The 16,739-nt window shown below is 38.8% G+C and overlaps 2 protein-coding genes across 4 annotated transcripts; both read left to right on the forward strand.

The window, feature by feature from the left end:
• Positions 1-648: 648 nt before the first annotated feature.
• Positions 649-5,590, forward strand: LOC141903895 (uncharacterized). 3 transcript variants are annotated; one of them, XM_074792271.1, is made up of 7 exons: positions 649-732; positions 1,273-1,347; positions 1,962-2,271; positions 2,495-2,663; positions 2,957-3,346; positions 3,804-4,396; positions 4,931-5,590. In XM_074792271.1, the coding sequence occupies exons 4-7, from the start codon at positions 2,495-2,497 to the stop codon at positions 5,267-5,269; spliced, it is 1,491 nt and encodes a 496-aa protein (XP_074648372.1). In that variant the 5' UTR covers positions 649-732; positions 1,273-1,347; positions 1,962-2,271; the 3' UTR covers positions 5,270-5,590. The 3 variants fall into 3 exon arrangements, with proteins under 3 accessions (XP_074648372.1, XP_074648371.1, XP_074648373.1); XM_074792270.1 differs by lacking the exon at positions 1,962-2,271; XM_074792272.1 differs by lacking the exons at positions 649-732; positions 1,273-1,347 and having other exon boundaries at positions 1,678-2,271.
• A 6,268-nt stretch (positions 5,591-11,858) lies between these two features.
• Positions 11,859-13,925, forward strand: LOC141904571 (uncharacterized). Its single transcript, XM_074793181.1, has 8 exons — positions 11,859-11,934; positions 12,028-12,115; positions 12,387-12,560; positions 12,683-12,780; positions 12,901-13,028; positions 13,139-13,251; positions 13,334-13,485; positions 13,575-13,925. The coding sequence occupies exons 2-8, from the start codon at positions 12,057-12,059 to the stop codon at positions 13,778-13,780; spliced, it is 930 nt and encodes a 309-aa protein (XP_074649282.1). The 5' UTR covers positions 11,859-11,934; positions 12,028-12,056; the 3' UTR covers positions 13,781-13,925.
• The last annotated feature ends 2,814 nt before the right edge of the window (positions 13,926-16,739 follow it).

The raw sequence follows: 16,739 nt of genomic DNA on the forward strand, positions 1-16,739 counted from the left end.
TACCATGAAATCAATAAAATCTAAAATTACCCGATCCAAAAATGCTGGATTTAGTGAATGCGCTGCCGGATGACGTAAATTTACTTCCGATTTCGCCATGAACTTCAAACCGGACATCAATTGACATCATTTTTTCTGGCTTTGTCAAACTCAGATTCGGTTAAAAGGCATTTTGAAGTAACCACATATACGTGTTTATCAAAGTCGCGCTCATTCAAAATAGCCGTATGTTATTAAGTGATTAGAATTATTTCGATGAAATCTTTGTGCGCCTCCCAGTGCGACATTTAAACCGGCAAGGCAGAAAACCGTTGTCTTTGCTGTGCGGCTATATTTTTCGTTATATTTTGGCTTTTGGGAATGACGCAGGCGGCTTCGCGATTTGATGAGAAACAAGGTATCACTTTATTGATGGGCCTAATCGTGTTTATATATATATGCAGAAAAATAAGCATATTTCTATAGAAATTGAACGATATCTAAGTCAATATGAGAATATCTATAACTCATGTTTGTTGACGACTTGTTTGTTGAAATTGTATGCCATCCAATTTTTGTTAATACTGCCCAATCAAGCAATTTACCACGGAAATTGGCATGAAATATGTAATTACGAGAAAACCAGACACAGCAGTTATGTGCGTATGAATAATACCGAAAATGCATACAACACCGTTTTTCGACACTACTCAATGACACAGTACATGGAGATTACCTAAAAAATAATATAAGGTAGAATATACATGAACTGAATCCAGTTTCAGAGTTGTAAGTTAAGATTGTATTTAACTGAGTTAACTCTTAACTTGAAAGTTAACTCATTGGAAATGCACTAATTTAACTCACGACTGTAAAACTGGGCCAAGTTCTATAGTTTTGAGTATAGATTTGACTCAAAACACATTCCAAAATGGACTATCTTTATTTCAGAACTGTGAAACTGGGCACAGTTCCATGGTTATGAGTTAAGATTGGGCTCGAGGGTTAACTAATTGAATCTAATGTTAACATAGAGTTACTCACAACTCCAATGCAAATGAGACCTTGGACCCAGTTCCATGGTTAGGGGCTGACTCGGAGTTAACTCATTGAGAATGAAGTGATTTCAATTAAGATCCGGTAAATCAGTTTGTGAGTCAAGATTTGACTGAGAAATGTGGGGCTTGTACAGGTGCTTTACATATTTGTATATAATTCTGTTACTTAATAATACTTTGTACTTATCATTCTGTTAATGTTATAGTAAACTGGTTTTGTTTTTGATTCTTCCAGGTACCATCGACAATGACGCGGTACTACAAGTTGTTTATCTTAATCCTCTTAGTTCAAGTTAGTGGAGCCATGAAGGTTGGTATCGTAGTATTTAATAGATGATATCAGCTATTGTTCCACAGTCAGGCGCTGATCTAGGGGTTTGTGGCCCTTGCACAAACAAGACTCAACTATTTTGAGTTGCCCTTTTCTGAATGCTCTTTTCGACAATATCATTTGAAATACAGCTGTTTGACGGCCAATATGACGCATGTGAACAATTTGTGTGACTAGGCTCTTCAGTATTCCTGAATATGACCATCAGGGTGAACGTTAAACTACTAACTCAAGGAAACATTACTGACTCTTTTACTCTCAGTGTTGAATTCTGTATCATCTTTACAACACTCAGACTCAGAGTGTTCCTTCCACCAATGATTATAACGTGAACAGCATCGCATTCCCTGATGAGATGACTATTAGGATGTAGTCGGAACTTCGAATATTCTGTACCTAGTTTATATCATTTTCTTATTACTTAATTAGTGTCCTTGTTCAGATTAATTCGGTTATAGGGTCTAACACTAGTACTCCTGAAGATAGCATATGCAGTCGAAATCTTCTATAAACAACTCGCTCAAGGAGATATTTCAGACTATTTTCATTCTTAGTGTAGGATTTTATATTATCTTTACAACACGGACCGAAAGTTTCATCATTGGTTGTAATGAGAACAACAGCAGTCTTCCTGAAGATGATGACTATTAGGACATAAACGTTGAAATAACTACTAGCTCAAGGAAAGTAACAGACTTTATATTTTCTATTGTTAGTGTGGGATCCTCTACATATCCACCACTTAAAAACTAGTCAAAATATTACATTCGAATATGATAAAAACCGACTGTGTATTTTATGTATTTTAAAAACATAGACACTAAGATTTAATATTCGAAAATAGACAAGGCGTTTCAACTAGACAACTGAGGATGAATACGCGGAAAGCTATCATAACAGAAGGTGCTTATAATAAAACTGAAATGAATTTAAGTTTGGTTTCATTTAAATGAACCATTGGAAAAACATTCTTTAGCCGGAGTTGTAACGATTAATCGCATCAGGAAAGAAGTAATCCGATTTTTGGACACGTTTTGGACTTTTTCTATCGTTTGAATGTACCTGTACAATGAATGTAATTAACCGTCTGTTGTTTTTCACATTTTCAATCATTTATATCTAACAGATGGCCAGGACAAACCCGTGTCGAGCCGAGCTGGGCATAATCCGAAAGCTCGACGTATCGAACACCGGATCAGGTCGCGTCTTTAGAGCTCAGCTTGAATATGAAACTAATTTGCAATACGAAGTAGCCATAGCGACAATGAAGAAAGATAATGTTTACTTAGCAAAAGGTATTTGAAATTGTTTTCTCTTTGATCAGATAATTTCCCTAAATTACTCCTATTAAATACAGTGAACCCTGGCAAACGGAGCATCTGGCTTTTGCAACGAAGCTGTTAAAAAAACCCTGATATACTTCCACCATACTTTTTATGCCGCTCAAATTCTAAATCACCATGGCTTGATTTCAGATATCATTCTAATGAGCCCTTCCTTGTTTACTTAGACAGTCTAAGGAGCTCGTTCCCCTTCAGGTCATAGGTGCGACATATCATAATACCGTGAAGATTTGTTTTCGTTTCAGAAAATGAACGTGATTCATCTGAAGTAACTGCTGACGGCAAAGCATTGTCGGTTAAAACCTTCGAGTTTAAGGTCCGATCAGATACCCAAATCGACGAGCTCAATTTTCAGTTCTTCATCACTGACAACGGGAACTGTTTCGGAGTGTTTCTAGCCCACGTCAAACTAGGCCCGGTTTCTGATAGTAAAGTCGAGGTGACCGACTTTCAGTTGCCCACTATTGATATGATCACGCCGCTCGTGCAGAACGTGAAGCCCGGTTCCAAATTTTCGCTTATCACCGAAATGTCGCTGAAAGCCCCCGAAAAAATCGACGGACTGAGCACCTATGGACGATGGGCGAAAAATCTTCCGAGACGCGATCGAAATAAGAACGTAGTCAAAAACGAAGGTTAGTATCCTGGCAGAAGCTGTGGCGAAGATGCAACCGATCTGCTTAAATTCCTCAAAGAGAAGAACAAATCTTCAGAAATATGAATAGGAATTTGTAAAGAACTTAACGCACTTGAGAAAGATGTCTTCAGAAAGTGCTTGCGATAGAATAAACTTAAGTACACCAAACGATTACATGAATTGTACGTTATAAGTACCCCACACGTAGTTTGCTCTACTTCGTGTTTTTTAGTTTGTAACTGTGTTTATGCTGTTTACAATCCCTTGTTTGTGCGAGATATTGTTACTTAGTTAATCTCTTTGTTCTGGAACGTATACATATTCCGAGGTTTTTGTTACGCTATATTCAGGGATTCTAGAATCCCTGAAGATACCGTTACGGCCTATGATATAGTTAAAGGTATCGAAAAGAAAGGTATAATTCTTGTAAGAAGAAAATAAATCGTGTTTTTCAGTTAGGAAAAACTGGTTGAGCTCCGAAAAGATGCATGTAGTGCGACCCGAAATGGTAGTAAGCAAGGCGACCCCTAGCGACGAAGGCACGTACTGCAGTGGGTTCGGTTATGATAATTACAAAAACAGTTTCACGCACTGTGTAGTCGTTCGTTTAGTCGGATCGGGTACTTTTGGCAAAGTTGGCGAGGTTCAGGTTTACAGTTCTAGTACAATGCTGCGGGTTTTGGTACAATCAGGGGCGACCAGCAACACGTTGAAGTTCTTTGGTAATGTGCCAGTCTCGAGAGCGGGTGATATGATCTTTGTCGTTGTCGAGGGATGGCCTCGTCCGCACGTCCAAGTGCTGAAGACCGATAAATACGGCGTCACGAAGAAGTTGTCGAATGATGTATACTGCGGATACGATTTGACGACGGCCAGGGTGTGTTTCTGGTCGGACGATCATGCGGCTAACTCGTACACTGTTGAAGCCGGATATAGGGAGCCGCTAGTGAGGAAGTCGTTTGAAACGAGGGTTTATACGCCGATAAAATTCGCTGATGGCAAAGAGAATAAGAAAGTATCATTTGATGATAGGGACACAAATAATAGGGTGAGTGGATGAGTTTTAGTATGCAACAAAGTGCTCTTCTTCTTGATATACGTACGTAGCTCCGAACTGGTACGGACTTCTGCCTTCTTGTTTGCGTTGCTGCCATTTGTCAAAAAATACATTGTATATACAAAACTAGCTGCAAATTTGACAATGACCCTCTCTAAGATTGCGATTTTCGGGAGTACATAAAAATCGTATGAATGGATTACATTTTCCTGAATCGTTGAACTAATGATTGGTAAGGCTTAGAATAAAAACCATTCTAAGTAAGCTCATCTTAGATTTATTACCGATCAACTTAATGCCAGATTAATCGATTGTCATATGGCCAATCTAACACCTTAAAACCAGTCTAAGATTTGGGTTCTATCACCAATCTAACACCGTAAGCATGATAAACATAACATTTGCAACTACTTGAGCATCACGACTTAGCTAGATAGTTTTCCACGTTGAATTCTCATCATCTTTCAAACGAATATTTTACCAATAGGCATTATTTCAACTCACTGATTATATTGTGTTTTATAGATCACATTTGAATGCGAAGTCACCTCAGAACCGAAAGCCACGATCAAATTTTTCGAAACATCGTTCGGCATTGTAGATTCGAACTGGCAGCCTGAGTACGCGGGTCCCGCATTAACGGAGACGAGAGACACCCGTGTCGAGACTTCTTCACGAGGAAATACTTCGAAAGCTAAGCTCACCGTCAATAACATGCTACCAGGGGAATACGAATCTGAGCGCACGTATATATGTGGCGCCGACAACGGCTACGACAATATTTTCAAAACGTTGGTTGTAAAATGGCCCGCGACAGGTCATTCCTTCAACGCAACAATGTTCCACCACTTAGAAATCGATTAGATTCGCCGAGTTAATACACAAGTTAAATGGAAACTTACCTGTAAATTGAAGTTGGATTGCAATTATCTTGTCATAGTATACATCCATACTCCCTACTCATAATTTAACACTTTTTAACTTCCTTATAGTCTCTGCCATTTGACTGCAAAGTATAGAGCCAATAACGTTACCAGTTTCATCGCCAATGACTTAAGAGTCAACTCCGATAGCATCAATGAAACATTCAAACATTAACACATTAACATCCCAAGTTTGTATATAACGTGGCAGTGCTAGTCTATTATTGAAAATGCCTTATTATCCTTGAAAACTCTTACTAAAATCTCTCAATATACGTTCTGTACTCTGTTTGCTTGTTTCTGTCCCCGAAAATCCTTCGTTCTCCGGACACCTGCCGACAAATGGCACGCGACAACTTTTGCCACAGTGGGTGTTCCACATCCGATTCCGGTTGCCTCACTAACCTACGGTTTTTTGCCGCTAGTAGTAGAACGTGGGTGGAATACTAAGAATATGTCGGCCGGATTAAAGGAGGAAAGGAGGAAAATGTAGAAACTAAGACAACGCCATTCAACAGTGGGTGCATCTACAGTCCACGCTTCCGTATCAGGCTAACACGACACACATCTGTCAACATGACGGTTATTCCTCAATACAAACAAATCTACGCCAATAAGCAGATTTAAATCAGTTCTTAAAATTTCAAAAATGTTGGGATTGAGCATCCACTCAGTTTTCTGATTACATTCCTACTGTAAAAAATCGGCTTTATTTACCCCAGGTAGGCAGCACTGATCCATATTCTATCTATCAGAGAGCTTACTTAACAAACTTCAAACTATGTTGGAATTCATGCCCTCTGGGGACTGAAAAGAGTTATCTCTCGATTCGGGTGCTTCATCTTTATTTGTGGAAGCTAGTTAATTGGCGCTTTGCCTTTTTAGCTGGCATTTTGCCTTTCCCGATCATCCCCTTCTTAATAGGTAGCGCCTCCTTCTGGCGACCCGAAGTCCCAGGCTCCATGCTCGCAGTACGAGCAGACACACCCACCTCGCTCCCTTTTGTACCCCTCATCGTAGACCAAGAGAAGCTAATCGTTGAACTCAGCTCGGACACGATCACAGAGGTTAATTCCAGTAAATGTAGAATATCGGGTGACAAAACGTTCAGTTAGAATAAACACCAAACACAAACAAGAGCTTCCACGGAAAAGTAATCGCCTCTGCGAACCACAGAAAAATAAACACGTGTTACTGAGTTAAAAGCACTATGTACAATGAGCAGAAAGTATAGATGTATATCTCATGTTTTCTCGAGGTGACCAGGAAGGATAATGAGAATGGGAACCGTTAAACCAATGATCCCGCAAGGTGGCGTTATGAGCACTCGATCTTACGTTGTCAAAAGTAATTCATTGTCAATCAGCTTGGAACTGAATTTCTTGGCTCCCGAATCCATACAGTACTTAAAGACCCACCAAATATACATCACATTCATTTTACCAGTGATTGGCATAGTTTCCATTGAATTTTACTAATTAAGTGAAAGTTTTATTCGATTTTTACTGTTAAATGTCGAAGAAATTGAACGTGAAATACTGAAGCACCATAAGCTTGCCATAGTGGAATCCCCGATTGCCACACTAACAATGGGAGCTGACCATTGCGTACGTTGCTATGTTTCAGGCTAGATGAATACCATATAGATAAGATCGTTGTTTAGATTATTTGTTATTATATATATATATATATATATATATATATATATATATATATATATATATATATATATATATATATATATATATATATATATATATATATATATATATATATATATATATATATATATATATATATATATATGTATGTATGTATGTATGTATGTATGTATGTATATATATATATATATATATATATATATATATATATATATATATATATATATATATATATATATATATATATATATATATATATATATATATATATATATATATATATATATATATATATATATATATATATATATATATATATATATATATATATATATATATATGCATACATGCATGCATGCATGCATGTATGCATATATACATACATACATACATACATACATACATACATACATACATACATACATACATACATACATACATATATATAATAACAAATAATCTAAACAACGATCTGAACTCTTTTGGTAATGCGCCTCATTATACTGCTATTTCTACACGTTTATAGAACTATAGAATGAATAAACAAGTCAGGCCCGTACATAGGGGTTCGAGAGGGTAGGACGAAGTGTCCTTTTCAAATTTTTGCCGCCTGAAAGATTTCTCAAATTTTTCCCAAAAATGTTATCCCCAAACTAAAACGGGCACATGTTGTCGTCCCTATCAATCGCAAAAGTAAATAAGGGCACATTTTTACAGGATGAGGCAGATAATTTTAAAGATAAAAGGCACGACCGTTCGTCAATCAAAAAATAAGAAAGGGCACGTTTAGTCGTTTTTATCAATCCCAAAAGTAGGAAAGGACATATCTTTACAAGACGAGGCAGATATTTTTCAACAAAAAGGGCCATTCTTCGGGATTTCATCTTTATTGTCTGTAAACTACATCTCAAGACAGTTAACTTCCTAAAAAGCAATTTGCATCAAGACTTCATTTATTGCTTGGAAATCGCACCAAAAAGCAGTAAATCTACAAAGACTTGAGATCGCGAGATGGGGTAGCTCGAGGGGTGTCCCTCTCGACGTTTAGAAAGTTTTGGAAAATCCTCGGGAACATGGTGGAATATGACGGCATTTGAGCGATGGTTTCTGTAAAGATTATTACAGCCTACTGAGTCATGATAGTACCACAGCCAGGATGAGGTGTTGATAATTCAATTGCGATACCGCAATATTGATTCGGGGAGACTAAGCAGAGCAATTCAATTTAATGTAATACCTCTTTGGCATTCGTATTCAGATGAAATGCCCCGTGATTTTGAAAGTGTATATCTAAGATTGTAATTAGCTGATGAACGTACCACATCCGTTCAAACTAAGCGCACAGATATAGGTGGGATTTGAAAAGCAATCCATGTCATTCTCTGGTAAGGAATACGGACTTTCACGTTATCATTCGGGATTATCGTTAAGTGAGTGTAATTAATACCATGGTTAGACATAATACCGCACGATAATATTTTTGACTTATGAACTGATGAATGCAGGGGCGGATTTAGGTTTTTCAAAGGAGGGTGGCTGACATGAAACGTAATGAAGAGACTGTGACCAGCGCGCCGCGCAGCGGCCAAGTCTGAGTCGCGAGGCGGGGGAGCTCGAGGGGGTGCCCCCTCAACGTTCAGAAAATTTTAAAAATCCTCGGGAAATGGTGGAATTTTGATATCATTTTTTCAGTAAAAAAATAATTACAGCCTGCTGAGTCATAGTGCCGCGGCCAGGAAAAGGTGTTGATGATCTTAATGAGATATCCGCACGATTGATTTGGGGAAGCAGGTCATTTATCAAACATTTGTCATTATAATTTTTCAATTTGTCATAGCACTGATCTCGGGAATTTTTTCACACAGATTGGGAAAAATTTAGATAATTCTAATTGGAAAAATGACCGTTTACCGGACACATTTTCGGCCTAGCGGAATGCCTGTAACACTGAACGAAAATAGGGCCTAATAACAAATATCGGGTGGAGCTGCACTTACATATACACGGCGTCATAGGTATGTAATACAAAGTTGTTGCGCTACGAACTGTAAGTTCTGATACCGAGGCAGTGAAGCAACAATCTTATTGGCCCAAAAATTCACAAACCATGTTCATCTTAATTCAACAGTGGGAGTTTCAGAAACGCTACATAAGTCGATGTGAACAGATTTCTGATCTAGTGCTAACATGGAAAACTGGTGTACTTTAACCGCGGCGAATTCGATCCCTCGCACGAGTCAAGCATGACCTGGAGCGTCAATGTCTGCCGAACTGCTGCGATGACAGAAATAGGCTATTTACACGTACTAGAGAAGAAACACAAACTATATTTGTCGCAAACAGAGACGACATTCCTCGGTAATTTACTAAAAGTAACACAGGCTTAACTGGACCTTCTTTTATTTCAGTTACCTAGAAAATAAAAAATTATACAAACCATACAAACATACAAATAGAGGAAATAGGAAGTAGGAAACAAGAAATAAGGCTACAAAATTACTAATTCCAACACTCTTGAGACCTTTACCTATCCATGGATGGGGGGGGGGGGCGAATGCCACGAACATTGAAACATGATAAACCACGTAAACTTAAAATCATAAGCGTGAAAAACATGAGCACACGAGAACAGATATCAAATATCTGGTGGGGACAACTAAATATCGGCAATAATAGCTAAGAACTGATATGACAGTACAGAATGAGACGTATTGAGAAAGATATAATAATACATGACATTTCAATACACAAACGCAGAAAGCAGATTCAATCTTCAACAATATTAAAGGACCATGCGGGTTCAGAAGGATCAACTGAGAATGTTTTACTTGAGCACAATAATCAGGTTGTTCTCGAATTTGCAATATCGTTTAACATGAAATTATGGTGCACTGTACGTACGTGTTAGTAAGCATCTTCAACTTTGATGGTATATACATGGTCGGGGTTTTCCCATGACTCACTAGCACATGGCCGAACGAACTACATATGTTCGTGATGATGACGTCACTGGGAAAGCCCTTCACTAAAATGCTTTCCCAAGGGGCACTACACTTTTCACATTCGCTTTTCATAGATCAAATGATGCACAATCTGTGGGTTATTACATATTTGTCAAAAAAAAACTCTCACCCGATCAATAGACAATTGTGGTGTTATTAGCAGAGGCACTGAGGCTTGCACAAACGAATATCACAGATCAATCTTCACCGATGGTCTAATGAATAATTTGAATGTGGAATAAAATAATCTTTAATTTGATGAATGTCAAATTTTGCCCGATAAAGTAAACTTGACTTGGATTTGATATTTCTTGCGGAATAAGATTTTATTGAATTTGCAATTCGTGCACATGGCTAATTAACATATCACGGTCATCTATCCGATTTGAGAAAAAAGGCGGTTTTTCCCGAACAATTGTCGAGGATGAATATTCGCTCCATTTGTACAGGCTCAGCGGACGGCTGGCCTTAATATTACCTCCCGATGTTATTACTCTTACATTATTTTGTTTATTTCATCAACTGACATTGGCAAGATAATATATTCGTAGAGACGCGCGCGTAGTGCGCAATAGCAATTCGTGTCTGCTTATACTACGTTTGTAAGCACGCGCAGGTCGGCATTAGTGTGTGTGCTTCAGTGATGAACAACAGCACTCTCACACATCTGCGACGCGCGCGTGTTAGCATCTTTATCAGACAAACTAACTAGGCAAAGTTTGATGCAGTCCATAAAAGACTGGATAAAAGACTGCCCTCTAGAAAGCGATTACTATGGTGGCTGATAAGGGCCATAGCGTAAAATTCCTGGTATGTAAATGAGGGCGCCAGAACGCCAGAACGCCAAAACGAAAAAAAACGTCCAATTTTCTCTGAAAGTTCGTTTTGGCGCGCCAAAACAAAGAAAATTCCGTTTTGGCGCCCCCGCCAAAACGAACTTTCATTTTGGCGCCCCCGCCAAAACGAACTTTCGTTTTGGCGCCCCCGCCAAAACAACGAAAAACGTCGAAATTTCTCTAAAAGTTCGTTTTGGCGCGCCAAAACAAAGAAAATTCCGTTTTGGCGCCCCCGCCAAAACGAACTTTCATTTTGGCGCCCCCGCCAAAACGAACTTTCGTTTTGGCGCCCCCGCCAAAACAACGAAAAACGTCGAAATTTCTCTAAAAGTTCGTTTTGGCGCGCCAAAACGGAGAATATTCCGTTTTGGCGCCCCCGCCAAAACGAACTTTCATTTTGGCGCCCCCGCCAAAACGAACTTTCGTTTTGGCGCCCCCGCCAAAACAACGAAAAACGTCGAAATTTCTCTAAAAGTTCGTTTTGGCGCGCCAAAACAAAGAAAATTCCGTTTTGGCGCCCCCGCCAAAACGAACTTTCATTTTGGCGCCCCCGCCAAAACGAACTTTCGTTTTGGCGCCCCGGAAACGTGTCTACTCCAGATGCTGACATACAAATTATGTACATACGCATACGTACTCGTGCACGACCGCTTAATTATAATGGACACCGTTCGGACTTGTATCCTTTTACGTAATAAAGACCAAGTTGCTCAACGGTCGATTTTGCTGTTGATCTTGTTGATGATCTTAACAGATTCCTCTAGTTGATGATACTGTTCGGAAGCTTTTTGCAGATGGGTACACAAATGCAGAAATGAGGATTGCCATGTTATCTAACTTCGGAATAACTATTAGGTACGTATATATAAATTCCATGGCCTACATCAAGATGGTCTAAGAATAGATTTTAATTGTCTGCAGCTACGTATGGGCACTGCCATTTTTATTCAATATTACTCCTTATAATGATGTGATATAGTAGTTTAGTTCACAAACCGTCTTGTTTATTTTAAACTTTCAGTGGACGCCACCTCAAACGACAATTGAATAGGTTAGGTTTGAAAAGAAACAACAATTACGTTCTCAATGACGTAACCGCTGCAGTCGAGGAAAGTAATCCGAATTTTTGAAGTGATGCTTATATCTGATAGAAATTGAAAATGTCTTTTGGGTTTAAGATTATGTTCTCTGCATTATTACAGGTTGAGCTTGCTGGCAGCGGATGTTGCATGGGATATCGTGCTATGTCACAACGTCTCCGTCAACGCTACGGAATAAGAGCCCCTAGGTAAGATGTATGGTCGGGTGGCTACCTGCACGGTTAATTCCTGACATGATAAATGAGGGCGCTAAAGTACCAAAACGCCATAACTAAAAAAACTTAATTTCTCGAAAAATATTTTTTGGCCAAATTGAAGAATTGTCAGTTTTGTTACTCCTGACAAAAAGAACTTTCGAATCGGCCAGCATATGTATAAATGTGTATTTGATTGATGTAAGACCTTTAAGATGAGATCTGGATCACTTCACTCATGTGTTATATGATTGTTTACTTCTAGGTCTCTAGTTTCCAATATCCTTCAGAATTTAGACTTCGAAGGAGTACAGAATAGGACCCATGGAGTTTTAAGACGACGACGTTACTTTAACAAGGGTCCCAATTATCTTGTCCATCTCGATGGTTATGACAAGCTCAAGCCTTTTGGTTTCCCGATTCATGGGTGTATAGATGGGTAAACATAATATATAATTGATATATCCTAAAAGATATTATTTCCACCTATCAACAGCAGTTGCTATAAGTTCAGAATTTGGTTTGTCGAACATGTTCATAAACACAGTCTATATTTAAAAGATTTTCCCGACGAATCCTTTGGTTAAGAGTTGGAAATACTAATAATGACCCAGAGGTGGTTGCGTGGTACTTTTTAGATTTCGTTCAGGACATTGAAGGTAGATAGAATTGTCATATATAAATACACAATGTGCCGAAATTATGCCTGGGAAAAATTATCTGTTATCAATCGTCGATTAAGATAATACTCTGACCGTCATCTTTATATCATCATTCAGCAGTTCCTCGCTGCATCCGTATGGACGCTGGAACCGAAAATGGCAGAATTGCAGCGATTCAGAAGGCCTTTAGAGCAGAATATGATGACGAAACGTGCGTTCTTGTGGGTAGATCTACGAGTAATCAGGTTCGTGGTGTCATTAATATGGGTAGATTTGGACAATCCCCATTTCTGCGCTAGAACCAACTTAAGATACTTCAAAACTCACCAATTATTTTATTTTTCTTTGTTTTTAGCGCATTGAACGATGGTGGCGAAGTCTTCGAAACGAAGTTGTTCAGTTTTGGATGAACGTTTTTAAAGATATGGAGGAAAATGGAAGTCTATCTACCGCGGACGTTGTGCACATGTAGGTTAAATACCCGCCTTTAAAGCGCGTGGCGATTTTTTGTGATCCACGTAGTAATTTCCCTTTCTCCAATATTTTTCAGTCAAACCTTAAGATACTGTTTTTTTGATTTGATAAATGCCGATCTTCAGGATTTCGTGCAGGAGTGGAATACACATGCCATCAGGCCTCAACGAAATGTGGATGTTCCACCCGGAAAACCTGATCTATTATACTTCTCGCCGGAATATTACGGTACGAAATACGCTGTATAAAAATGAGCATAGGTTTCTAAGTTTACGATGTTTTTATCACTTCTTGATAATACGAAATAATATTTTCAGGCACGATAGACTACAAATTTCCAGTGGACGCTGGACTACTTCCGCAAATTCGAGAGGAATTTTGTAGTAAGCCGAATGAATCGAGAGGCTGTGATCCGGACTTTTCAGCGATGTGTGATCTTATAACGAGGCAGGGACAACAATCAAGACCGACATCAACCCCAGAAGCCGCTGCTTTGTATGACTGGCTATTAACTCAATTCTGAGAGCATACATGTTAGAATCATTTTTATACGTATCTGTCCTGCACGGTTTATGTGTTGTCTGTTCATGATGTATTTCGAAGATTCAAATATATCTATGATACACGTTACGCGTTGAAAAGAATATGATTGTAATTTTTCATGGATTCATGCGACTGTTTGGGCTTAGTTATACATCATACTAACACTACCCATGTTTTAATTCGCTATCCAACCCCATCTTAAGTAGGTGTCTCAGAAATAGAATACGCGTGCCATCAATTTACATGGAGAATTATCTGCGAAAGCGTACTCCAGTATCCGCTATTCTCAAAACGCTTCAGAATAAATTTGCGTATGGTTCAAAAAGATGTATTTTTGATTGAATTTATTTTGAGAAAGTTCTATGAAGCGGTTGTTTAAAAAGTGGTCTTATGGACAAGTCACATATCTTTCATCCTCGCATGCCAGGGGTCTGGTATCGCACCCCGAACTCGTTTCCACCACCCCCTGGCCTCACGACGCGTGATTTCATTACTGGTTGAAATACCTCCTTGTACGTTGATTGGTCCATTTAACGGGAAAATCAACAGAAGCCTATAATATCGTTTGCTTAAAGCGCTGTGATTGGTACGACCGGATTCTGGTCGGCTAGTAACGACTCCAACGACTCGCGAGGTCAAGGGGTTCGGGGAACACGGCTTTAGCTTAGTGAATTCGATTCCCACGACAGGTGAAGATGCATACATTGGAACCTCGTTACAACGAACCTCTGGGGACCAGAAAATATTGTTCATTTTAACAGATATTTCGTCATATCCAGTGTGAAATTAATCAAATTGTCTAATGTGGGACACAATCTTGTATTTGTTATGTCCGATGAATCGTTGTATCCCAGTTAGTTATAACGAGTTCCACTGTATCTCTATATGAATGTGCAATTTTGACAGTATATAATTTAATCGTGTTCGAATACGTGCCAATGACACTTTCGTACTACGATATCATTTGCAGCTCGAGTGAAAGTGAGACACCATGAAAGAACGAAAACGCAATGAAGTGAAGATATTTGAATATTTTAATCGAAGTATCAAAGTTTCTCTTAAAAGCCTTAAAACATTATCTACGTTTTAATACCGTGTTGATACAATATATCAATATGTACTTAAAGATGATTGTCTTACAATTTCGAGACAAAACATAACTTGACAGCAGAGAAGTGGCACCCCCAAATCGCCCTGTTTTCAATACAAACAAAAAACGTATTTGGTCATGATTGATTCCCTAATTTGAAACGACAAATATAAGGAGCAAGTTTAACAGCTCTCGGTAAGGTTTGACTCGAGAGTCAAGTCGGTTTTTTTCAATATTTCCAATGCTTTAACTCTAGAGTCAAACTTAACCGAGAACTGTAGAACCTGGTCAAAATGCACTGCATGAATAATTACTTCTATCATCAAAAAGATCGTCACTAAGTAATTCTATGATAAAAGAAACGACATCAGGGCTGGCAATATTAAAAATAAACACACCACTTTTGGCCTAAACAAAAGAACTTAAACACGTTTTGATCCAACTTTGAAAATATGAAACTTACGTGGATTACGTCATTTCGTTTCTAGAATAATTTTATACGACGTCCATAACCCAAACATTGCTCTGGAGAATATTATCGAATTCTTGTTTCAGTTCGACGTATTCGTCATATGTTTCTGGTAACTCCAATATCTGGGCACATGTTCGAGCAACTGGAGCTCGTTGGAGACCGTCTACCTTAGTAAAGGTCACGTCAATCTTTTGGCAGTTACAGATGTCAGAACCAGTACAATAGCGGAGGAACTTAGACAACATGCTTTCATCCAATGATCTGACATATCTCTTCAGTAACGTAGCAACATTTGACTGAGGAGCTGACAAAACGTTTGGAAAAGAAAGTAATTCTACCACTTTGCGACAGGAGGGTTTAAGATCCGTACAAAGATCGAGGTACTGTTTATATGATATTGTTACATATTTCTGTATCATAGGTTTTATACAATCAACTATAAATCTCGGCTTTTGCACCAATTCCTGGTGACTAATTTCCCGAATCAACATGGAGAAGTTCTCCTTCGTAGGAAGTTTCCGACATTCATATCCCCCCAGTATGTCTATTATCTCTTCGACGTCATTTGCTTCATCATCGAAATTAGCCAATGCGCGTCGAAATACCAGCTCCTCAGACGGAGAAACATATTTCAGGAATGATTCGACCAAGTCTACGCTATCATCCTGCTGGAAGAAAAATTCGGAAACAAATGGCTGCGCGAGGAATATTGGGAAATATGATGTTTCCTGAAATCCTTTACTGATGATGCGTCCTACAGCCTCCCATTTCTCTGTGCCATAATCATGGCGTATGAGAGGGATCATCTGACTACTACCCGTCATACATTGCTTTCTAAATTCTGACCAAAATTCAGTAAGACACTCTCGAAAGACACCGTGTCCTTCTCCGGCTTCAACATTTCCATTAGGGAGTATCATTCGAGCATTTATTATTTTCCCCATCACCGATGCATCACAAAAAGCGTTTATCATATCTTCGACCATGGCTGTTCTGCGAACCAGAAGGTTGTATTCTTCCCGTTCAATGCGATTAATCTCTTCTTGTGATAACTCGCCACTCGTCTGTACTCTGAATTGAATTGTAGGCGTATCAGGCTGTATCAATTCGAAATCATTAAAGTTGATATCTGCTATACCATCACGGGAATGTGTATCATTTGCACCCGTATGTATGCCAACAGCACCGGTAGGCACATAACCAGACTGAATCCCGGCCGCAAATGGAGTTGAAAGTGTATGGGCAGATTGGGTATGCGTAGTTAAAACGATAGGTTGAATATCACTACTAGCCGAAATTGTAGATGAGGCTGCTGGCGTAAACGACAATGCCGGTTGCATCAACGAAAACATAGGTAAAGTTGACTCAGAAATCGGT

This window comes from Tubulanus polymorphus, chromosome 4 (assembly GCF_964204645.1).
Source record: "Tubulanus polymorphus chromosome 4, tnTubPoly1.2, whole genome shotgun sequence".
Classification (NCBI taxonomy): domain Eukaryota; kingdom Metazoa; phylum Nemertea; class Palaeonemertea; order Tubulaniformes; family Tubulanidae; genus Tubulanus; species Tubulanus polymorphus.